The following is a 26055-nucleotide window of genomic DNA, read 5'->3' on the forward strand; positions in this document are numbered from 1 at the left end:
GAAGACCTCCGCTGTTTGGGAATTCTTCAGTTTAACTGAAGACAAAACGAAGGCGAAATTTGGACCCAGGAGGCCAGACGAACGGATCCGAATATTTGGGCCGTCTCCGCCACAAGCCCCCCGTTGGACATTACGGGGCGGAATGAATATTCGGTTATTCGTCTTTAAAAGGGCCCGAATATTCGGAGGCCAGAAACCGCTATTCGGGCCAGCCCTAGTTGCAATGAAAACCCCTCATTGTCAAACGTAGAGACAATGTAACAGCTGACTATTAGGGTGTATTTCTACAGGAGAAATCTGTTGAACTCTTCTGCACATTGAAAAATGACACAAAAGGACATCCAGCATAGTAAAATGTAACATCAAGAGTTCCTCACCAAGCGTCCAAATGTCGCAAGTTTGGAAGGAGAACAGACTGGATGGCTGGTTTTTACTAACAGTCGTCTCAGATTGAGTGATGCAGCTGTCTCTGAAATGTGGTTTGACTTTACCTTGATGAGGTGTAGCAGTTAATCTGATGAATATAAGATCAGAGACTCTCTGTGTTCAGCTGCTTTTGCATTCTCCTGATCATCTGCTCGTTTCCAAACACTCGCTGCGAAACCAAGCGGTCAGCATGTCACTTTAAACAGAATCCTTTTCTGCTGAAAGCCTGCCTTAGTGTGTGGTGCTTTGTGCTCACCCACACACCCTTGTGAACAGAAATAGAGTCACAGACAGAAACACACACCCACAGACACACACTGTGAGGGCAGCAGGGCGGTGAAGGTAAGAAAGTAATGGTTGTTCATCATACCCACAGCGTTATCCAGCATCTGTCCTTCTGAGGCGTCCTTTTGGAAGACACACAGTCCCTGACTCTGACCTCTGACCTCTGCAGCATTGAAGGAACAAAATTAAAGCATGATCTCTTTAACAGGATCAAGAAGTTTTACCTTTCAAGTGACCCCTTCTGGCAGCCGTATCTGTATTTATGTGGTGTTCCTAACATCACTCTGATCTTCTCTGCTACGTCTGACTCAGATGTTTCCTCACTGATACATCTGATCAGTTTAGTTCCAGCAGACTTTAGCAGCAAGCCAAGAAAAGTCTACCAATATTGAGATTGCACAATAGTTAAGTTTTACTGATTTATTTTTCTCACCATCTAAACCCGGGGTGTCAAACTCATCTCAGGTCAGGTTCCACATTCAGCCCAGTTTCATCTCCAAAATTGAATTCAATTTCATCAACATTCAGCCTCAGTTTATCATTTAAACATTACAACTTCCAGATCGCAGGGTGTCTGCAAAGAAACACAACATTTAGTATCAGGAACGATATAGTCGCCAAAAACAACAAAAACAAGACAAAATATTCAAAAAATGAGATACAAAATGACAAAAACAGGAAATAAAATGAAAAAAGTAGAGATAAATGACACAAAACAAAATCTAACCTGATCTGAATGAACTCAAATGTTCTCTTATTAACAATACAACAGGCTCCACCAGCTCCTAAAACATGTCCTCCTGCTGGGTAGTTCTCTTTCTTTGACCGCCATGGTGGATATTTACTGGTTGGTCTGCGTTCCAACCGTAACCTACAGTCATGAGCTCTGGGTAGAGACCACAAAATAACAACTGACATTGCAGGTAATCATGCAAATGTAGCAATCTTAATTAAATGTACTGGTCATATAATCTTCAGTGAAACCTTCAATACAGCTGTTGGGACATTGGCAGCATAAAACAAAACTCACACCTTCAAACTACCCGACATGCTGCACATACAGTCATGGGCGAAAGTATTGGCACCCTTTTTCCATAAAATGCACCGTTTCTACCAGAAATTGTTGCAAATACAAATGTTTTTGGTATGCATGTGTTAATTTCCTTGATGTGCGCTGGAAAAACACAAAAAAGCAGAAGAAAAAAGCCAAAATTGACGCACAAAACTCAAAAAACATCAAGGAAATGAACACACGTACACCAAAAACATTTGGAATTGCAACAACTTCTGGGAGAAATGGTGTATTTTCTGAAAAAAATTGCAAGATTGCCAATAACCTGTCCATGACTGTACACAATCACCCAGCAACACAACTTTAGAGGGATCCAGTCCAGACGTTGTGTCCTTGTGAAGTCCAGGAGTCCTGCTGGCAGGAGACGGAGGAACAGGTGGGCAAATCAGCCGGTCCGGCAGAGAGAGAGGAAACAGGGGAGAGAGGTGAATGGAAAAACTGGAGGAAGATTAGAGACGCAGGAAAAAGTGACGTGGGTGAGCAGAAGACAGGAAACAGACATGTGCAATGTGATTTAAGGACAGAGGAACGGATGGAAGGTTGGATCCAGACCGACGGAGACTGTACCGGAGAACGGGATTCATGGTTTCATCCTGTAGGGTGAAAGGGAAAACTATCAGACCTTACTGGCTGTATTACCGCTGTGAAGCAACGCATCTCATGTCCATTTGAGCGAATGCACTTCATAAAAATTTCTGATGCCCATTGATCTCTGAAAATTGCACTACTTCAGCCATCTGAACCCTAAAACCCCCCATCAGGTATAAAGGCACGTTATCTTCCTTTCATCAAAGCCAGAAAATGTAAAAAGTAGAAATAGTCGTCAGGTTGTTGGCTTTCTGCAAGCACTCATCTGTGATGTGTTGCTTTGGTCAGCAAACTTAACCCTTACAAGGCCGTGTTTCTGGAGAAGTACATATACTCAAACCACCTAATCCATAAAAATATCGATCAAGTCTTGCGAGGTCTCATTGTCGTAGACGTTCGCCATATTGAATTTCGGCCGTGTTATTACGGTACGCGGCCCCGATAAGACCTTCGTAATTGCAGCTTCGTTATAACGGCTCATACGGCTTTATCGTTTGAAATAAGCACATTGGGGCCAATGTTTATATCTTACCAAACATACGGGTGTGTGTATATTTTATTTGTTGTTTATGTGTTTAGCTATTTTAACAAGTCACACGTGTTGAGCCCAGAATGTTGGGTTTCGGCTGTGTGTACGAGTAAGAGTGAACGAGTATAAACGAGTATAACCAAATGTAAGCCTACATTTAGGATATTTTATCAAAATCAATTTCAAAAGTAAACCAGTCGACCTCACCAGAGTCTGCAGAAAACCAACAGTCCTGCACAAGCCTGCAGGACGGTGAGGTCCTTCCTGAGTCACCTGTGACCAGCAGTCACTGGAGGAAAGTTTCAGGCTTTTTGGTGAACTGTTCTGATCTGCTGGTTGTGTTGAAAACGGGAGGCCACAGCGCATAAAAATGTAACATGAGCATGAAAGAATCCAGAAACTGCTTTGGATATAGAATTTCAAGACTAAGAAGCCGGAGCTCCAAAATCCACCAGAAAAGTTTAGAAAAGTGCACTCAGCAGGCCTGTAGGAAAGGAGTGTCAAATTCATCTGAGTTCAGGTTCCACATTCAGCCCAGTTTTGAGCTCAAGTAGGCCAGAGCAGTAAAATCACAGCATAATAGAGGAAAAAATGAGACAAACGGCAAAAAATGAAACAAAAAAAGCCAAAAAAATGGACAAAAAAGTACCAAAAAAATCACACAAACGAGACAAAAATGACAAAAAAGAAACGACAAAAACATGAGACAACTAAAGCAAGACAAAGTATTCCAAAAATGAGGCACAAAACAACAAAATCAAGAAATAAAATGACAAAAAAAATGAGACAAATGACACACAACAAAAACAAGACAAAAAATTACACAAATGGCACAAATGAGACAAAATGACAAAAAAGAAACAAAACGACAAAAAATAGTCAAACCACAAAGACGAGGCAAAAAAGCACCAGCGACAAAAACGACACACAAAACACCAAATCAAGCCAAACACGAAACAACAAAAAACACAAGCTAGACAAAAAGAAACACAAAATAACAAAAAAATTACAAACAAAAACATGAGACAAACGACAAAAGTCAGGCTGAAAAAAAACAACAAAAACAAGACAAAATATTACAAAAATGAGACACAAAGGAACAATGAACAATTTCGTACTTTACTTTAACATCGAAACAACTTGTCATGGTCTGGAAATGATTTTAATTTATAGTTTTTACTAATTTACAATCTGCATTTAATGTCTTCTCTGTAATTTTTACACTTTGAGGGCCAGATCGACTCTCTGGAGGACCGCTTTGGACCACGGGCCTTCATGTTGGGACACTCCTGCTATAATAGATAAATAAAGGTTTATAAAAACATGTAAGTGATTAAAGGACGTATGGTTCATGGATGGAGTAGAGACTTTGCCTCCTTCAGATTCTCCTCGTCCTCCTGTCACCGAAGGTAAACATAAAGTCAAAGGAGGAAAGAAACAGAGAGGGAGAGAGAGAGAATGACACGAAAGGAAAGGAGAAGGATGGTGGAATGAGTGAGTTTGGATGGTGGTGGAGGAGAGTCTATCAGCTGAGTGTTAGCACTCTGCTGAGATCAGCAATAACACGAGAGTGAGGAAAGGGGATGGATGAGGATGGAGCGTGTGGTCAGAACGAGAGTGCTTCTGTCCTGCTTTCTGCCAACGAAAGCCTCAACAGCCAGAGGGCAGGAGTGAAATGAGAGTAGAAGATGTTTGAAAAGAAAGCAAGAGAAAGCGTTAGAGATTCTTGATTGATGCGAGGTTGGAGGAGGAGCTTTACTGTGTCACCCTCTGCTGACCTGCCCTCTGCACCCATCGAATAGACCAGGGCTGTCCAACATGAGGCCCGCGGGTCAAAACCGGTCATCCAGAGGGTCCAATCAGGCCCCTCAAAGTGTAAAATGGCAAGAAGGCATTAACTGCAGATTGTAAATTAGTAAAACTATAATTTTTTATAATTCCTAGACCTTAACGAGTTGTTTTGAGTTTAAAGTAAAATGCTACATTGTTCATTTTTTTGGTCTTTTTATGTCTCGTTTTGTAAGATTTTTCTTGTTTTTGTTGTTTTTGCTTTTGGTCTGATTTTGTCGTTTGTCTCATGTTTTTGTCGTTTTGTTTCTGATTTTTGTCTTTCATGTTTCCTTTTAGTCTCGCTTGTGTTTTTTTTGTCTTTCTTGTCATTTTATGTTTGCTTTGTCATTGCTTTTTGTCTCGCTGGTGTTGTTGGTCCAATTTTGCTGTCGCTTTATTTCTCTCTTTTGTCATTTTTTTGTTCTATTTTGGTCGTTGTCTTTTTTGTCACTTTTTTTGTTTTGTTTCCTGTCGTTATCTCTGGGGGTTTTTTGTCGTTTTGTTTCTCGCGTTTGGCGTTTTGTGTCTCGTTTTTGTAATATTTTGTCTCATTTTTGTTGTTTTTTGACTGATTTTGTCGTTTGTCTCATGTTTTTGTTGTTTCTTGTTTTCGTTATTTCGTAGCTCATTTTTCGAATTTTGTCTCGTTTTTGTTGTTCTTTGGTCGTTTTTTTGGTCTGACTTTTTTTCATTCTTGATCATAAAATAAAAATACTTTGATGCTCAGCTTCAGATACCTGTGACTAAATGTTGTGTTTCTTGTAGACCACATCTGGGAAGTTGGTAAATGATAAACTTGAGGGCTGAATGTTGATGAAACTGAACTTTTTTTTGAGAATTTTCAGTTGTAAAAAGCTAATTCCTTAAACATTTTGCTGTAAAACAAAGGGAAAAATGTTGGAGTTTTGGTTATTTATAGATGATTATTCTCTGATTTTTATTGGTCCGGCCCACTGGAGATCAAAACAAAAACGTGAAAGCCATCAGGACTTACCACCTTGCTAGCAGCACTGACATAACAGTTATGAAATGCAGCTTAATGTCCCGTATCTATAGGAGAGAGATGGAGCGTTTGGCAGTGGAAGAGCAAAACCATTTTTTATTTCAAACCTTTTCATCCTGTCCTACCGGAGGGTTACTGCCATACTAGTGCAGTTTTACAAACATTTGTAGGCAGGACAGAAAGTAAAACTACAACTACACTCAATACTACCTTAAAGAAGGACTGGAAGGCTGATCGCCAAATAGCATTAATGTGTGTGTTTCTACATCTTTGTTTTGCCCATAATTCCTTCAGTAGTGGAGTCATTTCACTCTCTGATTTCATTGCTGAGCTGTGAGGTTGAGGCAGCATATTGCCTCAACATGGGCTTCACAGCATCTGGCAAATAAGTTCAGACAGGTTTTACAGAAATCCACAGCCCGGTTTACCCCTCGTGTCGTCCTGCAGGTCAAATTGACCTGTTTTTAAAGTTTGAAAGTGTGGAAAAAAATATAGATTTTCACAGTGAAACTTCTTGATGTCCACATTTTCGACATTTTTGGGAAGTTTTTTTAACATTTTTTTGGTGGAAAAAAAAGAAATTTTCAAAATGTTTCTTAAGAACATTCACAAAAATCAACCAAAATGTTCTTAAAGAAAATATTAGAAGTTTTACTGATATATATATGTAATCATGTTAGATATTTTTTAAGATTTTTTTGGGGGAAAATTTCTACTCATTTTTTGAGAATATTTGCAGGAATTTTCTTGCCAAATTTGGGGGGATTTTTTTTAAAAATAAAACTTTTTAAAGGGAAATTTTAACCCCCTTATGTCGTCCTGCGGATCAAATTGACCCGTTTTAAATTTTGAAGATGTGGAAATAAATATATTTCACAGTGAACATGGCCACATTTTTAACATTTTTTTGGGAAGTTTTTTAACATGTTTTGGTGGGGAAAAAAAGAAATGTTAAAAGAAAACAAATAAGTCGTTTTTTATGTGAATGTTCTTAAAGAAAATATCAGAAGTTTTACTGATATATATGTAAACACTTTAGATATTTGTATGATTTTTTTTGGAAGATTTTTACTAATTTTTTGAAAATATTTGCAAGAATTTTCTTGCCAAATTTGTTGGATTTTTTTTGATGGCAACACCTTTGACCAATCGCACTTTATGCACTTTTTGCTCTTACTTACAGGTTTTTTCCTTATGTTTGAATTCTTGCTTGTGTCGCTTTGGACAAAAGCGTCTGCTAAATGAAACTGTAGAATTGTAGAATTATAAAATAAAACTTTTAAGGAATTATTGGAATTTTCTTCCTGAAGGTTTTGCAAATTTTAAGAAATTTGGGGAATTTTTTGCTGAATTTTTGGATTTTTCTTGCACAAGGAAACTAAATTTTTGGTGCCTGTAAATGAAGACAACCGGAGGGTTAAGTTGAGATAATCATGACAGATATTTCTTTTTCGACCTGCTATCAAATTCTTTGCGGAAAATAATGAATTGTATCTGTGTTCAAGAATTCACTTTTTACCCGTTCCAAAAACTCCTCTCCAGGAAGTGTGTTAATTCCAGATCACATGACCTGCTCCACATGATGTCATTTCCTCCTGAAGAAAAGACTGGCAGGACTCCAAGGCTTTCTGACTTATTTAATATAAGGTAGTCAACAGGTTTAATCATATGTATTATATTTAGAAGAATCTTTCTCTAAAATGCCATGTGGTGTTTGGTTATAGGCAGCCATGTTGATTTTAGGCCTGAAAACAGCAAAAATGTCGACTATGATACAAAAAAGTGGCTTCCAGTTATATATTGACCCATATAGTATTTTACTTAAGAACGTGTAATCTATCTATCTGCTTTGTCCTTGAGCTGTTGAGACTGTTATCTGTCATGCCGTGCAGCTAGGAAGACGTCTGATGGTCATGATGTGTGCAGCATGACAACAACCCCAGAACTACAGCCGGGGTCATAAAGGAGCTCAGTGACAGCAGATGGGGATGGCACCCACAGAGACCTGACCTCAGCACCACACAATCAGTCTGGGATTACGACAACAGGCCGAAGACACTGAGACAAGTTGTCACATTCAAGAGGCCTGCCTGCTGAATAGCTGAGAAAACAGCCTCAGAGAATTCCTTTTTAGAGGGGAGAACGCTGATCACTGTGAATATTAATGCAGTGACCATAAAGAAACGGGGATGGTGAAGCCGCTGTGTCGTACGTCTTTAACGTGGACGACGCCTTTGTTTGCTTCTTACATCCGTGTTCGAACATGTTCAAATCCCTCAAGCGTCCCTCCTGTCGATGTCCATCACATGTGTACTTGTATGTTTAAGCAGGAGGGGGTGAGGGCTCAGTGGGAGACACTGAGGGACAGGAGCTCACACTGTGATGACACATGGCACTCCACACTATGTACACACACACACACACACACACACACCACACACACACACACACACACACACACACACACACACACACACACACACACACACACACACACACTGCCACTGGTTGGAGCTTGTCCCAGTCTCTTGCATGTTGTCAGTGTGTGTTTGTGCTGTTTTGCCAAAGACACACACAGTGATAACATACACAACACACAGCACATTTTAATGCACACATGGCCTCTGCACACGCACATAGCACATGTTTTGTATAAATTAACAACACAGCGATGGAACTTGCAGCTCCGCCCGCTGCATACTTACACTTAAGGACTCAGCAATGCTTTTTCTTAGGATAGAATTCAGTAATGATTAGAAGTTGTTCCTTATTTTGTAGTTTGGGTCATCAGGAGTGTTATTTGAAAACCTCAGAGCCAGGAGACGAGGGCCAGTGGCTTGTTAGCCACTTATCAGTGAGTTCTACTCGAGGATTGCAGACTGCAGTTCGAAGCTTTAACAGTTCAGAAACATTGTTGCTGGCCAAAGATTTGTTTCACTTCAAAGTTGATGAGTAAAACCCTAAAATTCCCTTGCAAAGCACACTTGTAGCTCGTGTAAACGTACTAAAATGAGGGCTTTATGGCGTCTGAGCTGCAGCAAAAATCAGAGGAAATGAATGTATGGAATATGGAATATATGATGTTTATTAAATGGAAATAATAGCTGCTATTTTGATTATAAATAAGAAATCGTTTGTAAAAATTACTGACAGTAACATGGACGTTCCACTGCTTTAGCATTTTGTGCTTAAATCACATCTATGTGTTTGTGTTACGCAGAATCTTTGTCTGAATGTTGTAAGATTCTCGGTGTTCACTAGCAACAGAGGAAACTGGGTCATCCATGCTACCTGTGCTGTGCTGCATTCGTCACTGGCACCGGATCGTACGCAGTGGATGCAAGAAGAGTGAGAGCATGCATCTGATGTGTGTATGTATGCGGGGGAAAATGATGCAGTTTCTGGTACTGCATGCGGTTACATACTGTATGTTTGCTGTTGGTGTACGGTGTGAGGGGGTAGGTAAGGATAGGGTGTGTGTGTGTGTGTGTGTGTGTGTGTGTGTGTGTGTGTGTGTGTGTGTGTGTGTGCATGTGTGTGTGTGTGTGGGCGGGAGATATGGGGGTTTGGAAGGGTTGAAATCAATCGCTAGGAGACCCACTTCCCATCCCCGTTGCTGCGGCAATGCCGAGATTCCATCAATGAGCCGGGGCTGCGTTTCCCTGGCAACGCTTATGAATGAGAGCAGGTCGGTAACCGTGGAGACTCGGCGAAGAGAGGAATTGCCGGTTGCCATGGCAATGCCATGAACAGGGAGGGAACAAGCGAAGTGAAGGTAGCAAGTGACCTCTGAGATCTTCATCGGGTCCATCAGTCATCATCGACACATTTCTGTCCTTCAGTCAGACGCTGACAGCAGCAGCTCACATGTTTGTGTCTCCTGGATGTTCTGCAGATTTATTGAACCCCAACCAGTTTCTGACCATTTTTCTTTCCTGTCGCATGTTTGCTCGTTGTTGGCTCCTTTTTGAGCTAAATATAAAGCCATGGACCTCGATGGAAACGACACGACACTGGCTTGAAGTAAAGAGAAGAGCAGAGTAACCAAGTTATAATGCTGTAAATGCTAGAAAATGAATAAGTTTCACTGTCAGTCCTGGCAATTAGTACATCATGAAACAAATAACAACAGTGACAGAACAACACATCATAGTAATTAGTTCAAGGACCACTGGAAAGTTAAATATCTGGTAATTTGTTCAGTTTTTACTGGTTTGGATACCTAGACTTCTACTTTACCACTTAACTCTCACCAGTGAAACTAACCTCATCAAACTGCAAAGGGACAGAAGGAGATTTATTCCATTTCAGTCCATCAGCACAGTGATCCTGTCCTGAGTGTGGGACTGTTGGTGGTAAAAGGATCAGGTGTTCTGATATGGAAAAGCTCTGGACTCATTTACCTTCATCTCCACTGCTGTTAGTTTGCATTACAACACCTCATTGTTCTTTTTCACTTAGCCAGTATGCTACACACAGCACAGACAAAGCAAGAGGGTTCAGGTGCAACATAGGACCAGTTAGCACTCTGTTAGCCTGTAGCAGTGTGTGTGTGTGATATACAGGCTGACTGCTAGGTGTTTCCCAGCAGTCAGAACCTCTGTCGTCACTGTCCAAACACCTTCTCCCTCTGCAGATAAAATTCTCCCTCTCTTTCTCTGTCTCCCTCTGTTTCTGTCTCTCTTATGGGCTCTTGCTGTTTGCTCTCTTAGCAGCTGAATCTCACACTTTTGACACACAGGACTAGCACTCCTTTTCAATCTGCTCACTCTTCCTCACGTTCTCCGTCTCTTCAGGGACGTTGAGTCTCTTCCCTCCCGCTCGGTGTCTCATCGGGGATTCTCCAGTGTTATCTAATAAGGACAAATCTCCCATATGATGGCCTGTGTTTGTACAATCACTGCTATTTGAAGGAGTTTGGATTTTACACCTTGGATGTATGCTAAATTATAAGTAAATAACAGAGAAAGGAGAAGTTGTGGGACAAGGATCAGAGTTTAAACTGAGAAATTTAAAATGGATTCTGTTGTTCTGCAAGAGTATTGTTAATATCGAGCTTGCTAGCATATCTAGATAGTTAGCGGATGGTTTCTCAGAATGTCATTTTGATGCCAGTTTCTCTGCCCTGGTCGCCTTCCATATGTTCCTGAGTTTTACTGAATTTATTAACTTGTATTCTAATCATTCCTATTGTTTTTCATTGTTGGGTAAATTTTAAAATGATCACCTATACCCTCCTTGTTATCACGATTAACCTCTCAGCTGTATCACAGAGCCCAACTTTATTGTTTGTTTGTTTTTAGATTTATGTGTGTACTACAGTTTTAAACAGCAAAATGAAGGAATTCATGTGCTTTTTCACTAATATTCACATCACATATACTATCAGATGGCCCACAGAGACGAGTATGTAACCTCTGGACTGTTCAAACTGAAATAGTGTAAACACATAAAGCTCAGTTAGCGTTAGCCAACAACACCTGTAAAAACAAAGCAAAAATCTGGTCAACTGTGAATAATTTTAAATATCATAAAAACATTACTGTTAATGCCTGAGAAGGAAGACAGAAATAATTTCAAAAGAGGTAATTTTGAAAATTATAACAAGCTTAGCTTAACGTAGCTTAGCTTAGCTGGTGGAACATTAAAGAAGCTAGCTTACCCATTAGCTTCATGAATGTTTCTTTAATGCTGTCGACTGTCTCATTCTACTCGTGATTCTGTGATAGTGAGAAGTTATCTTGTCATATATTTTTACGTTCTTAAAGTACAAAACTAATGTAGCTATCATCGTAAGAAAACTACAAATGCCTAAATACAGCTGCCCTCCTACATTTGCTCTTTAACTGCGCCAAAAAGTTCTGATCTTGACTCGCTCCGTTCACAACATCGTTTGGTGCTTTCTGTTCTGTATGTTTGTACTGAACTGGGTAAAAAGGCTTTTGTTTATTCTGCACCTGCTGCCTGGAACATGTTGCATAAAAACTGGAAACGAACCGAGTTAATCTCATTCAGCGCCTTCATATCTAAAATGCGAGTTCTTGAGGCCGTTTCCACAACATGCACTTGTTTTGAATAACTTCCTTGTAAATTTAATTATTTTTTGTTTTTTTTGTTTGTATTTTACGTTTTAACTGTGTAATACCAGGACTCCCTTGAAAATGAAGTTTTTAATCTCAACAGGATCTCTCCTGGTTAAATAAAGTTTAAATAATAATTTTAAAACAAACAAATCCGTTACACTATAGCTGTTCATACACTGAAAGATAGTCTTTCCTCAACATGGATAAAAAGCTAATGCATCTGTTTGGTTTGGCCTTTGACACAATTTTACACAATAAACTGTATTTAACTGGATATTTTGAGAGAATTAAACAGTTTTTACAGTTCAAAAGTCATGATTTTATCGAATCATAGCGGTAGTCACAGTAATCATCCTCTGTACTGTTTTAGTGTCTGTCTCTTCCACATGTCATCCTTTTCTTCTTCCTCTCCATCCATGTAACCCCTTACACTCCCACAGTCCCGCTGTTTCTGCCTCTTCTAGCATCCTCCATCTCTCCATCCCATCTCTCCATCCCTGTCTCCACCGGCAGCACAGTCTCTGCTCCCTCTACTGGCCACCTTAACGCACTGCGGGCAGGTTCTGCCGTTGCCAGGGGTGACTGCATCCCGGAGGTTTGGTTTGTCTGGCAGAAGCGGGCGGCTGCCGTTTCGCACGGATGGATGCTGAAGCGCTGCATTCACCCTTAAATAAGATGTACAGAAGAATGAAAAAAAATGCAGTGGAATGGGACGAAAATAAACAGAGAGCAAAAGGCGAGAGAATAAATGACAGAGAGAGAAGGAAAGGCAGGAAAGTCAGAAGGTGTCATACAGGTCTTTTGCTCTCTTGAGTCATCTATTTGGTCACTTTTACATGATCTAATCCTCCGAAATGGAACATTTAGCTGAAGCTTTAATGGTTAAAGCGCTGGAGCTCCAGTTGGTGGAAAGAGAAAATCATTAAACCTACTAATTAGATGCATTAAATCACGAAAAACCATGCTTTACAACAAAACTATGGAGTGGAATTACTGCACACCAATGTGAAATCTGAAAAGAATGCGAGCAAAATGTGATGTTTGTTGAGATGTGATTGAAAATGAGTGCTAAATGTCAGCCTGTAGTGGCAAATTTTTTTAAAAAGTCGGTTTTAAATGCACACTTTTCAAGCTACACCTGCAGTTTCTGTTGTTGCTCACTGTCATTTGCACAGAGATCATGTCAAACTGAGGCGGTCTGCTTGTTTTGCTGAGGTCCAGGCTTTTCAGATCTGCAGCATGGCCTTTAGCCGTGGTTAAAAAAAAAAAGCCATTGAGGGAATGAAGGGCTTGGCTGCCGGTGCCGAGTCTGTTAATAAATGACCTCTTACTGGAATTAGCAACCAACCTGGAGGGGGATGCAGGAGGGGGTGGAGTGAAGAAATGGGAGGATGGAACAGAGACAACAATGGAGGGGATACGATGAAGATGCCAAAAGTTTGCCAGGGGAAAAATTTGCCTTCTCTGCATCTGCTGCTATTGTTTTGATTTACTTGAATTTCTGCGTCTTTTAGGGCAGTTCCAGGCACTGAATTTCATACTGTTAAATACACTGATTGCTTAAATTCTGTCCTTAAACATTTTTTCTCTCATTTGGGGCTATTGTAACAGTGAAACTTTAAGCATTGTGGGATCAATAAAGTTTTATCTTATCTTCTTTTATGAGACACAAAATGACAAAAAATGAGGCACAACGACACAAAGCAAAGCAAAAAGCAACAAAGATTTGACTAAAATGGACCAACGACAAAAACAAGACAAAGAATTACATAATGACACAAATGAAAAAACAAGACACAAATGACAAAATGAGACAAACAACATGAAGCAAAAATTTAAAAAGCAACAAAAATAGACAAACCAACAAAAAATAAACAAAAAACACAACAAGACAAAAAGGAAACAATGATCAAATCTAGTTTTTTACTTTTGGATCAAAACAACTTGTCATGTTCTAGAAATTCTTTTAAATTTATAGTTTTTACTAATTTACATCTGCAGTTATTGTCTTCTTTGGAATTTTTTAGCACTTTGAGGCCGGATTGGACCTCTGGAGGACCACTTTTGCCCGTGGGCCTCATTTTGGACAACCCCGGCATGAAAAGCGATCATACAAATATATTACAGTAATCAAGCATGGTGGCAGTGACGCAGAGCAGCTGTTGACTTGGATTCTTTTAAATTAATCATGTGTGCAGATTTGCTCAAATGAAACTGGCCGTTGCTAATGGACACTAGCGGGAAAAAAAAAAAACTGGAACACATGAAGTGACCAGATGCAGGGATGAAAAGGAAGAAGAAGTGCACGGTGCATTGTGGGAAGAGTAGCTAATAGGAACCCATAAACTGAGTAATAAATATACTGACTTTTGTACTGTGCTTTAACGAGGGTCACACACACACAACACGACACACACACACACACACACACACACACACACACGCACGCACGCACTGTGTTTTTCTATCATTGTGGGACATACATTGACTTCCATTCATATCTAACCCAACCTAAACTTAACCCAGACCAAACAAATGTCTAACCCTAAAGAAACGTTTTAGCACTTTTACTTTTTTCAGTAACACAACAATGGCCAAGAAAACACTGTTTAAACTTGCGGGGACCTCCCCATCGAGATAGCAGAAACAAGTACACACACACACACACACACACACAAATGTACAAGAATGCAGACTGTTCACAGAGAGAAAGTAGGGCTACACTTGTCTTTTGTATCTGATAACTGTGGAATTACAGTCAGTAAAATTAGTATTTCTGTTTGAGGTTACTGAGCTTCAGTGAAAGAACTGTTTCTCTCCTCCTCTCTCCTTGTCTCTCTCTCCTCCTCTCTCCTTGTCTCTCTCTCCTCCTCCTCTCTCCTCCTCCTCTCTTCCTCTCCTCCTCCTGTCGTTTCTTTCTCTTCCTCCTCTCTCCTCCTCCTCCCTCCTCCTCTCCTCCTCCTCTCTCTTTGTCTCCTCTCTCTCTCTCTCCTCCTCCTCTCTCCTCCTCTCTCCTCCTCTCTCTCTCCTCCTCTCTCTCTCTCCTCCTCTCTCTCCTCTCTCTCTCCTCTCTCTCTCTCCTCTCTCTCTCCTCCTCCTCCTCTCTCCTCCATCCTCCTCCCTCTCTTCCATCTCCTCCTCCTGTCGTTTCTTTCATTTCTCTCCTCTATTCCTCCTCCTCCATCCCCTCTCTTCCTCCTTCTCTTCCTCCTCCTCTCGCCCTCGTCTCTTCTCTCCTCCTCCTCCTCTCTCTCGCTCCTCTCCTCCCCTCTCTCTGTGGCTCCTCCTCTCTTCTCCTCCTCCTCCTCTCTCCTCCGTCTCTCTCTCCTCCTCCTCCCTCTCCTCTCTCTCCACTCGTCTCTTTCTTCTCCTCTACTCTCCCTCTCTCCTCCTCTCCGACCTCTCCTCCTCGTCTGCTTTCCATCCTCTCCTTCCTCCCTCTCTCCTCCTCCTCTCTCCTCCTCCTCTCTCCCTCTCTCCTCTCTCCTCCTCCTCCCTCTCTCCTCCTCCCCTCCTCCTCCTCCTCCTCTCTCTCCTCCTCTTCTCCTCTCTCCTCCTTCTCCTCTCCTCTCTCCTCCTCTCTCTCCTCCTCCTCTTCGCCTCCTCCCTCCTCCTCACTCTCTCGCCTCCCCTCCTCTCTGCTCCTCCTCCTTCTCTTCCGCCCTCTCCTCCTCTTCCTCCTTCCTCCTTCTCTCCTCTCTCTCTCTTCCTCCTCTCTCCTCCTCCTCTGTCTCCTTCTCTCTCTCTCTCCTTCTTCTCCCTGCCTCCTGCCTCTCTCTCTCCTCTTCCTCCTCCTGTCTTCCTCCTCGTTCTCCCTCTCTTCTCCTGCTCTCCTCCTCTCTCCTCCTTCCTCTCCTCTGCTTCTCCTCTCTCCTCCTCTCTCTCCTCTCCTCTCTCTCCTCTCTCCTCTCCTCTCTCTCCTCTCTCTCTCCTTTCCTCCCTCTCCTCGCTCTCTCCTCTCCTCCTCTCCTCTCCTCCTCTCTGCTTCCTCCTCTCTCTCCTCCTCTCTTCCTCTCCTCCTCTCTCTCCTCTCCTCCTCTCTCCTCCTCTCCTCCTCTCTCCTCTCTCCTCTCCTCCTCCTCTCTCCCCTCTCTCCTCTCTCCTCTTCCTCTCTCCTCTCTCTCCTTCTCTTCCCCTCTTCCTTCCTCCTCTCTCTCTCCTCTCTCCTCCTCTCTCTCCTCTCTCCTCCTCTCTCTTCCCCTCTCTTTCCCTCTCTCCTCTCTCTCTCTTCCTCCCTCCTCTCTTCCCTCCTCTCTCCTCCTCTCTCCTGCCGTCCTCTCTCCTCCTCTCTCCTACCTCTCTCCTCGCCTCTCTCCTCTCTCCTCTTCCTCCTCTCTCTATCCTCCTCCTCCTCTCTCCCTCCTCGCTCGTTCCTCCTATCTCCTTCCCTCATCATCCTCCTCCTCTCGTCCTCCTCTCTCTTCCTCCTCTCTCCTCCTCTTGCTCCTCTCTCCTCTCCACATACCTCCGCTCTCCTCCTCCCTCCTTCGTCTCTCCGTCTCTCTGCCTCCCTCCTCTCTCCTCCTCTCTCTTCCTACTGCTCTCCACCTGCCTCCCCTCATCTCCTCCTCTTCTCTCCTCTCCTCCTCCTCTCTCTCTCATCCTTCCATCGTCCTCTCTCCATCCTCTCCTCCTCCTCCTCTCTCTTCCTCCTCTCTCTTCCTCTCTCTCCTTTCCTCCTCTCTCTCCTCTCCTCCTCCTCTCTCTCCTCTCTCCTCTTCTCTCCTACCTTACTTTCCTCCTCTCTCCCTCCTCCTCTCTCCTCCTCTCCCATCGTCTCTCTCTCCTCCTCCTCGGAGCATCCCCTCTGAACGCCCCACACTTCCCCTCCCTCTCCGGTTGGACAGACCCTGCCTTCAGCCCCCGTACAATACTGAGGAGGAATTTTCCAACCTGTCTCTGGCTGACTTTACGCCAGAGCTTTTACTCGCACACACACTCCTGTACACTAAAAAAAATAAACATCCACCTAACTGAGCCACAACATGTGTGGCAGCAGTGGACAACAGCACACAATTCGTGATTCACAAACAGTGCTTTATTGCTTAACATCCAGTAGTTTGTTTTTTATTTAATTAGAGGACATGTGAGTGAATAAAACGCTCCACTGGAGGACCGGTTTTGGCCCACAGACCGCATGTTGGACACCCCTGATGTTTCACCATTAAACATTTTGGTTTCATCTATAACAGAAAGTTATTCGTTTCATTACTTGTGTTCTCCTGAAAAACTGACTTACTGCTCATTTATGTATGTTAACTCTTGGTAAATTTGTTAATGTTTTTGTTCACTCATCCTCAGTCTTTTAATAAGCTTTTCTGTCTCTCCAGATGTTTTCCAGCTGTAAATCTTAAACTATGTGTTTGTGTCTGGCCTCAGTAATCTGCACTCAGTTGCCAGTTTATTGGCATTCCTCGCTGTAAACGTACTGCTTTTTCTGAAAGGGTTTTGAAGGAAGCGGTGTCATTGTTCCTTCAGACAAATAGACAGTTCAGTTCAGCAGCATTTCTACCTGCAGCCTTCAAGGTGACCATGAGGCTGAAGCAGCACGGAAACAAACGGAGTATTAAAACCCTTATAGCGGTTGTATTAGACTCAACTGGCTTTGCTAGGAATGCGACATATACTAGAAAAAAGTTTGAATAACTTCAATAAATGTTGACGGTTTCAAAGAGATTCCTGGTCAGACTGATGGTGTTCTTGTCTTCCATGTGTCTCTGCAGTATTTTGTCATCAGTGGGGTCTCAGCTTGATCTGAGGACGCTACGAGCTGTCAGAGTGCTGCGGCCGCTCAAACTGGTGTCTGGAATTCCCAGTAAGTGTGTTTTTTTATGAGTATGATTCCATAGAAATGATGTGATGTTACTGTTTCCTACCTCACCCAGCCGCCATTCATTAAATATGACGCAAATACAACAAACATCCGAGTTGAATAAAGTCCTACATTAAGTCATTTTGATCTGATTGACAAATTTTGATTGATTTTGTTGATTTTTTTTAACCCTCCTGTTGTCCTCATTTACCAAAAATATTCTATCCTTGTCTAAAAAAAAAAAAAAAAAAAAATTCCCGAAATTTCTGAACATTGGCAAAACCTTCAGGAAGAAAATTCCAATAATTCCTTAAAAGTTTCATTTAAAAATCCCCCAAATTTGGCAAGAAAATTCTTGTAAATATTTTCAAAAAATGAGTAAAAATTTCAAAAAAAATCTTAAAATATCTAAAATGATTACATATATATCAGTAAAACTTCTATTTAAAAATATATATTTTCACAGTGAAACTTCTGACGTCCACATTTTTAACATTTTTGGGAAATCTGAACTTTTTTTAGTGAAACAAAAAGAAATGTGGAAAATGTTTCATAAGAACTTTCACAAAAAAAAATCAATTTGCTGGATTTTGGTAGATTTTTTTTAACCCTCCTGTTGTCCTTATTTACCAAAAAATATTCTTTCCTTGTAAAAATAATAATAAATAAATAAATTCTGCAAAAAAAATCCCAAAATTTCTGAACATTCACAAAACCTGAAAAAAGTTTCATTTAAAAAAATCCCCAAATTTGGCAAGAAAATTATTTTAAATATTTTCAAAAATGAGTAAAAAATTTCCAAAATATCTAAAATGACTACATATATATCAGTAAAACTTCTATTTAAAAATCTATATTTTCACAGTGAGACTTCTGACGTCCACATTTTAACATTTTTGGGAAATCTGAACTTTTTTTAGTGGAACAAAAAAGAAATGTGGAAAATGTTTTGTAAGAACTTTCACAAAAAAAATCAATTCGCTGGATTTTGGTTGATTTTTTTGTGAAAAAACATTCCCTTTTTTCCACCAAAAAATGTTCAAAGATTTCCAAAAATGTTGAAAATGTGGACATCAGAAGTTTCGCTGTGAGAATATATTTGTTTTTCACATTTTCAAACTAAAACGGGTCAATTTTGACCCGCAGGACGACAGGAGAGTTAAACACACTCTTGGCTGTAATCAGCATCAAACCAGGGAGGAACTGCTACACAAGTCATGAAATACCTCAACATTTTTAAAGTACCGCTGGCCGTCAGCATCCTGAACACGGTGCACGGTAACGCTCCATTCCCGACTCCATTCCCAGCTGAGCGCTTGTTTTGCACTCTGTCCTCCAGGCCTGCAGGTGGTGCTCAAGTCCATCATGAAGGCTATGATCCCCCTGCTGCAGATCGGCCTGCTGCTGTTCGTGGCCATCCTCATGTTCGCCATCATCGGCCTGGAGTTCTACATGGGAAAGTTCCACACCACCTGCTACAGTGAAGTCACAGGTGAGAGGAAGACGAAAGAGAAAGATCGCTTCAAATCATACGTGATCAAAATTGTGATTTAGCTGCTTCGGTTTTAAGGTCTTAGCGTTGTCACACTGTTGTAGATTGCAAAGCTGTTTAAATTGGACGGAGCCGAGGAGTTTCACGGTTTCACACTTTCTCCTTTAACAAAGCTAAGGAATAAATCCAGTCAGCTTACACATGGAGCTTTCTGTACCATTTTTCTTTTTCAGAACAAGTTTCCAGAACAAACATCCAGCATTACAATTTGCACCTGTGTGGCATAAAGTAGTTTTACAGTGTTTGAGCAGAGTCATGGATGAGCTGAGCTGCTCGAGCTGCAGTGAAGTAGTGGAGGGGCGGATGGAGCAATGCAGGCTTACGTTTAAGCCATTAGGAGATATTTAGAGGAATTATAAAGTAGTTCTGATACAAACATAGTTTATAGGGGTTTAATCAATGACTGTAGAGGATGATTAATACTGGAGTGCAGGAGTTCTGGATACTAAATAATAAATAAAAATAAGTTACATTAAAGTCCTTCAAAAACACAGCATTTCATCTGGTTTCCGTGGTGACATCCCTGCTCTGACGCACCAGTAGTGATGTATTTGACATCAACCAGTCATGATTAGTTTGACAGAACCGAAGGATAAATGGTGGAAAGCCCAGCAAGCGTCACAGAAAAGCTGACAAAAAAGAAACCGGTGTTCTGAGAAAGGATTACAGTCTCAAAACAATCAAGCATCATAAAATGCCAACCATGTAGATTCATTACTCTCACTGGCAAAAAGGTGAAGTTTTTAATGTAGAAACATCTGTGTGTAGTAATATCTGCTGTAATAAATACCAGCATCATGGAACAGAAGGCCTGAGTGAAAAGTAGCGATTATAAGATCATTTCTTACACCTTTGACAGCTCGAGCTTTGCTTGCTGTTCCAAAAACAGCTCCTTGTGGTGTTTCATTGTAAATTTTTCTCTGTCTGTGTGTCTGAACAGGAGAACCAGATGATGTTCCATGTGGCACCGAGCTGCCGTCGCGATTGTGTTCCAACGGCACGGTGTGCAGAAAAGGCTGGCTCGGACCCAACTACGGCATCACCCAGTTCGACAACATCCTGTTCGCCGTGCTCACCGTCTTCCAGTGCATCACCATGGAGGGATGGACGGAAATGCTCTACCACGTACGTTTGCTCAGCCGGTCCAGATAAACTTTGCTGTTAGCTTGATATCATATAAGTTGACCCAATGTCAACCTGACCTTTTCCTCCTGCAGTTAGCATTCAGCTGATTTTCAGTAAACTAGCTTCAGTGTACTCACTTATTAATGACATATTCACCTGACTTATGGTTTTCTTTACTGTTCACAGGCCAGCCAGGTAGCCAGGTAAAGGGAGAAAAGAATTAGGCTGCAGAGAAACAAAAGAGTGCAGTGAGCTACATTAATGCCAGAGTCTAATCCAAAGCACTGGTGTTAATGAAAACATGAACCCTCCTGTTGTTTTTATTTACGGGCACCAAAAAATATTGTTTTTATTGTCTGTAAAAAATCCAAAAATACAGCAAAAAAAAATCAATTTCTGAAAATTTGCAAAACCTTCAAGAAGAAAATTCCAGTAATTCCTTAAAAGTTTCCCTTAAAAAATTCTTTTTAAAAATCCCCCAAATTTCGCAAGAAAATTCTTGTAAATATTTTCAAAAGGTGAGTAAAAATCTTCCAAAAATCTTCATTTACAGGCACCAAAAAATATTGTTTCCTTGTCTGAAAAAATATAAAAATTCAGGAAAAAAATCCCAAAATTTCTGAAAATTTCCAAAACTTCAGGAAGAAAATTCCAATAATTCCTTAAAAGTTCCCCTTAAAAGTTTCTTTTAAAAAAATTTCCCTCAAATTTGGTAAGAAGATTCTTGTAAATATTTTCAAAAAATGAGTAAAAATCTTCCAAAAAAAATCCTAAAAATACCTAAAGTGAACCCATATATATATCAGTAGAGCTTCTAATATTTTCTTTAAGAACATTCACCAAAAAATCAACCAAAATCCAGCAAATTTGGATTTCGGTTGATTTTTTTTTTTTTGTGAATGTTCTTAAAGAAACAATTTTAACATTCCTTTTTTTTCACCAAAAAATGCTCAAAGATTTCCCAAAAAATATTATTTCTTTGTCTGTAAAAAATCCAAAAATACAGCAAAAAAATCAATTTCTGAAAATTTGCAAAACTTTCAAGAAGAAAATTCCAGTAATTCCTTAAAAGTTTCCCTTAAAAGTTTCTTTTTAAAAATCCCCCAAATTTGGCAAGAAAATTCTTGTAAATATTTTCAAAAAGTGAGTAAAAATCTTCCAAAAATCTTCATTTACAGGCACCAAAAAATATTGTTTCCTTGTCTGAAAAAATGTAAAAATTCAGGAAAAAAATCCCAAAATTTCTGAAAATTTCCAAAACTTCAGGAAGAAAATTCCAATAATTCCTAAAAAGTTTTACTTACAAAATAGTTTATAAAAATCACCCAAATTTGGCAAAAAAAAAATCTTGTAAATATTTTCAAAAAATGAGTAAAAATCTTCCAAAAAAAATCCTAAAAATACCTAAAGTGATTACATATATATCAGTAGAGCTTCTAATATTTTCTTGAAGAACATTCACAAAAAACCAACAAAAATCCAGCATAATTCGCTGTTTTTTTTTTAATGTTCTTCAAGAAACAATTTTAACATTTCTTTATATTCTACCAAAAATGCTCAAAGATTTCCCAAAAAATGTTAAAAATGTGGACATCACAAGTTTCACTGTCAAACTATTTTTTCCCCCCACATTTTCAAACTTTAAAACAGATCAATTTGACCCGCAGGACGACAGGAGGGTTAAACACAGTCCAAGATTAGGAAGGTTTCTACTGTATGTGTTTATTTTAGCTCTTTATAGGGTGGGTGGGGCTGAAGGATGGCTTGAATTTCATTTATCTAAATGAAGCATACAGTCATTGAAGATTTAATTCCAAACACCATTTATTTGTCCAAAAGCCATTTTCCCTCACAGTTATCATTATCCGTTTGACTTCCTTTATCCATCCTTTCCCTGCCTTCAGAGTCGCTCTCCTTCCCTCCGCCTCCTTCTCTTCCACTCTCTATTCTGGTCCGTCTCGCTCTATATTTAACATCTTTTCTGATGGATGGGGGCTGACTGCCACACTCACACGAGCAGTCAGGAGGAAACCAATGAAAGTTTAATAGAGAATGGGCCGCTTGCATTGTGCCGTGCAGAATAAAACCTAACACATGCACACTGCAGTCCAGCAGCAGATAATAGTCAGCTGATGCTTCCATTCAGCACAGAAATGTAATATTCTCCAGTAACCTGATTTCTGTGACTGTCAGTTGAGTTTGTCTAGTCAAACAAACAACTGGCATGGCATCAGATAATGTTGGTCACCAGAGCCCTCAGTGCACTCAGCGTCTGTGAAAACATCAGCGGCTGCATAGGTGTTTCTCATTGCAAACACACACTGTTTCTGCATTCAGGTCAGACTTTACGTTAGAAAATGGGTCACTTCTGAGCCAGTATGATGCACATACTGTACTTCAGCTCTCCTTGGAGCTTTTGCATTATAGAAAAAGTTGGAAACATCTAGCGGCCTATTTTAGTGGCTTCAGTTCGTACTTTTATGAATCAAGTGGCCTGATGAAAACTGAGATGAGGGATCACATAGATCACGGGTGTCAAACTCATTTTAGTTCAAGGGCCGGACCAGTAAAATGATCAAAAAGACAAAAGTCAGGCAAAAAAGGACAAACAACAACAAAAACAAGACAAAACATTACAAGAACGAGACACAAAATGACAAAAAAAATAAGACAAATGACACGAAACAAAGTAAAAAAGGTCCAAAAAAATTTGACAAAAAAATGGACAAACGACAAAAACAAGACGGAGAATTACATAAATCTCACAAAATAACAAATGAGACAAACGACACGAAAAGAACCAAAAATGCAACAAAAAATTAGACAAAAAAACCAACACAAAACAACGAATAAAGCACAACACAAAATGACAAAAAACACAAGCCAGACAAAAAGGAAACACAAAACGACAAATGATAAAAACAAAAGGAGAAAAACATTAAACAAATGACAAAATTCTGACAAAAAAACAACAAAAACTTGACAAAATATTACAAGAACGAGACACAAAATGACAAAAAAATAAGACAAACGACACGAAACAAAGTAAAAAAGGTCCAAAAAAATTTTACAAAAAAATGGACAAACGACAAAAAAAGACAGAGAATTACATAAATGACACAAAATAACAAATGAGCCAAACGACACAAAAAGAAACAAAAATGCAACAAAAATTAGACAAAAAACTGACACAAACGAGACAATAATGGTAAAAAAAAAGGGGGGGGGGTGACAAAAAATAGAAAAAACCACAAGCTAGACAAGAAGGAAACACAAAATGACGAAAAAAACACAAAACAACGAATAAAGCAAAACACAAAATGACAAAAAATATGACAAAAAACACAAGCGAGACAAAAAGGAAACACAAAACGACAAACGATAAAAACAAAAGGAGAAAAACATGAAACAAACTACAAAATTCTGACAACAAAAGCAACAAACACGAGACAAAATATTACAGAAACGAGGCACAAAATGACAAAAAATTAGACAAACGACACGGAATAAAACGACAAAGAGACAAAAAATGAGACGTTATTGTTGTACCAGTTATACTTACATTGCTCTGTGAACAGTCACTGCTGTTAATTCTGATGTTAGCTGAATAACAGAACTACCAAAAGCTAATCAACCCCACGATCATTTTTTTAAAGTTATTTTTTTGGTCTTATTGAGAGACAGGAAAGTGGGGAGAAGAATGGAGGAAGGACATGAGCTCCACCTGCTGAGGGCTTGTAGTTCAGTTAATCAAACTTATTTAATCAATCTGGGGAATTTTTTTTGCAGATTTTTGGGACTTTTTTTCAGACAAGGAAACAATATTTTTTGGTGCCTGTAAAAGAAGAAAGCAGGAGGGTTAATACATCTCAAATTTGGAGGTTGCATGAAAGCGAAAATCAATTTTTGAGTGAAAAACTGCTTTTTCTTTATCATGTCTGGCTTATTTTAGGACGCCTAAGCTCGACAATCCTGGTAAAATGCAGCTTAAAATAAAATTTTCCAGCTAATTTTGAGATCTCAAGATTCTAAATATCACGTCTTATTTCAAGAAATCTCACCAAGACATTTTTCACTTGTTTACTTGTTTCCTTGTCTGATAAAAAGTTAGAAAAGAGTTACTGGCCAAGGCAAAGAAAGCATGAGAACTTGCCCCTGCTGTGTATTCTGGGAAACCCTGTATTTGTTGTACCAACAACAAGTTTCATTTTCAGCTTATTCACAATTCCAAATGCAGACACAGCATTGTTCTGATGTGTGTTTTCATGTTCAAACAAATCAGAATACCAAGTCTGCTGAATACACTGCAGTTTTCTTCTCTTTTTTCTTTTTTTTTACAGTGTATTGAGTGCAAACTCATCTTTTGTTTGTGCACACCGCAAAAACTCAAACTCTTACCAAGTCTGTTTGTCTTATTTTAAGTCAAAATGTCTCGTCCCACTTGATTTAAGATAAATTCACTTAACAAGAGTCATTACAGCAGATGGAGGGACTTGATTTAAGACAATGCATCATAACAATCTTTAGTCAAACAATCTTGAAACTATCTTGTTTTGAGTTGTACTTTACAAGAGAACTCAAAAGAAGTTTAACCCTCGTGTCTTCCTGCGGGTCAAAATTGACCCTTTTTAAAGTTTAAAAATGTGATAAATAAATATTTTCACAGTGAAAGTTCTGATGTCCACGTTTTCAACATTTTTGGGAAATTTTTTGAACATTTTTTGGTGAAAAAAAAGATTAAAAATGTTTCTTAAGAACCTTCACAAAAAATCTACCGAAATCCAGCACATTTTGCAGGATTTTGGCTGATTTTTTCCTGAATGTTCTTAAAGAAAATATTAGTCAGTTTTGCACTGATGTTTATAGAATCACTTTAGATATCTTTAGAGGGGTTTTTTTGGAAGATTTTTACTAATTTTTTGAAAATATTTACAAGAATTTTCTGCCAAATTGGGGGATTTTTTGGAAATGCAACTTTTCAGGGAAACTTTGAAGGAATTATTGGAATTTACTTCCTGAAGGTTTTTGCTAAATTTCAGAAATTTGGGGATTTTTTTTTTGCAGATTTTTTTTTTAAATTATTTTTTTCAGACAAGGAAACAATATTTTTTGGTGCCTGTAAATGAGGACAACAGGAGGGTTAATACATCTCAAATTAGGAGGTTACATGAAAGAAAAAATCGATTTTTGAGTAAAAATTCTTTTTTTTTTTTAGCATATCTGGCTTATTTTAAGACACCTAAGCTTGACAATTCGGGTAAAAAAATTGCTTAAAATATGTTTTTTCCCAGCTAATTTTAAGATCTCAATATTCTAAATATCATATCTTATTTCAAGAAATCTTACCAAGACATTTTCTCTTGTTCTACTGGCAGATTGTTTCCACTTATTTCACGGTAAAAGCTCCTGGAAATAATTTTCTTTTTCTTGTTTTGAGAGGGGCATTTTTTCCAGTGCACAGCTTCACATGGCACCGTTCACTTCAAGATTATTTAGAGCAAAACCTGTCCAGTCATCATCAGTCACAGATCCTTCACGTTTTTATGTATTACCTGATCAGCAATCCGATGCATGTGTGTGTCTTTCAGAGCAACGACGTGGAGGGCAGCGCCTGGAACTGGATGTACTACATCCCCCTCATCATCATCGGCTCCTTCTTCATGCTCAACCTGGTGCTGGGTGTGCTCTCAGGGTAAAGTCCTTTCCTCTGTTTTCTGAAACGCACTGCTGTATGCTTTCTGTCATTCTGC

The 26055-nt window shown here is 39.7% G+C and overlaps 1 protein-coding gene across 1 annotated transcript in view; it reads left to right on the plus strand.

Annotated features, from left to right (window-relative positions):
* Positions 1 to 26055, plus strand: part of cacna1ab (calcium channel, voltage-dependent, P/Q type, alpha 1A subunit, b) — a 141212-nt gene that overhangs the window by 16819 nt on the left and 98338 nt on the right. The window contains 4 exon segments of the mRNA XM_051945084.1: positions 17540 to 17631; positions 18968 to 19120; positions 20121 to 20305; positions 25894 to 25997. Of these exon segments, the coding sequence (XP_051801044.1) occupies positions 17540 to 17631; positions 18968 to 19120; positions 20121 to 20305; positions 25894 to 25997 (534 nt within the window).

This window comes from Acanthochromis polyacanthus, chromosome 3 (assembly GCF_021347895.1).
Source record: "Acanthochromis polyacanthus isolate Apoly-LR-REF ecotype Palm Island chromosome 3, KAUST_Apoly_ChrSc, whole genome shotgun sequence".
Taxonomy (NCBI): Eukaryota; Metazoa; Chordata; class Actinopteri; family Pomacentridae; genus Acanthochromis; species Acanthochromis polyacanthus.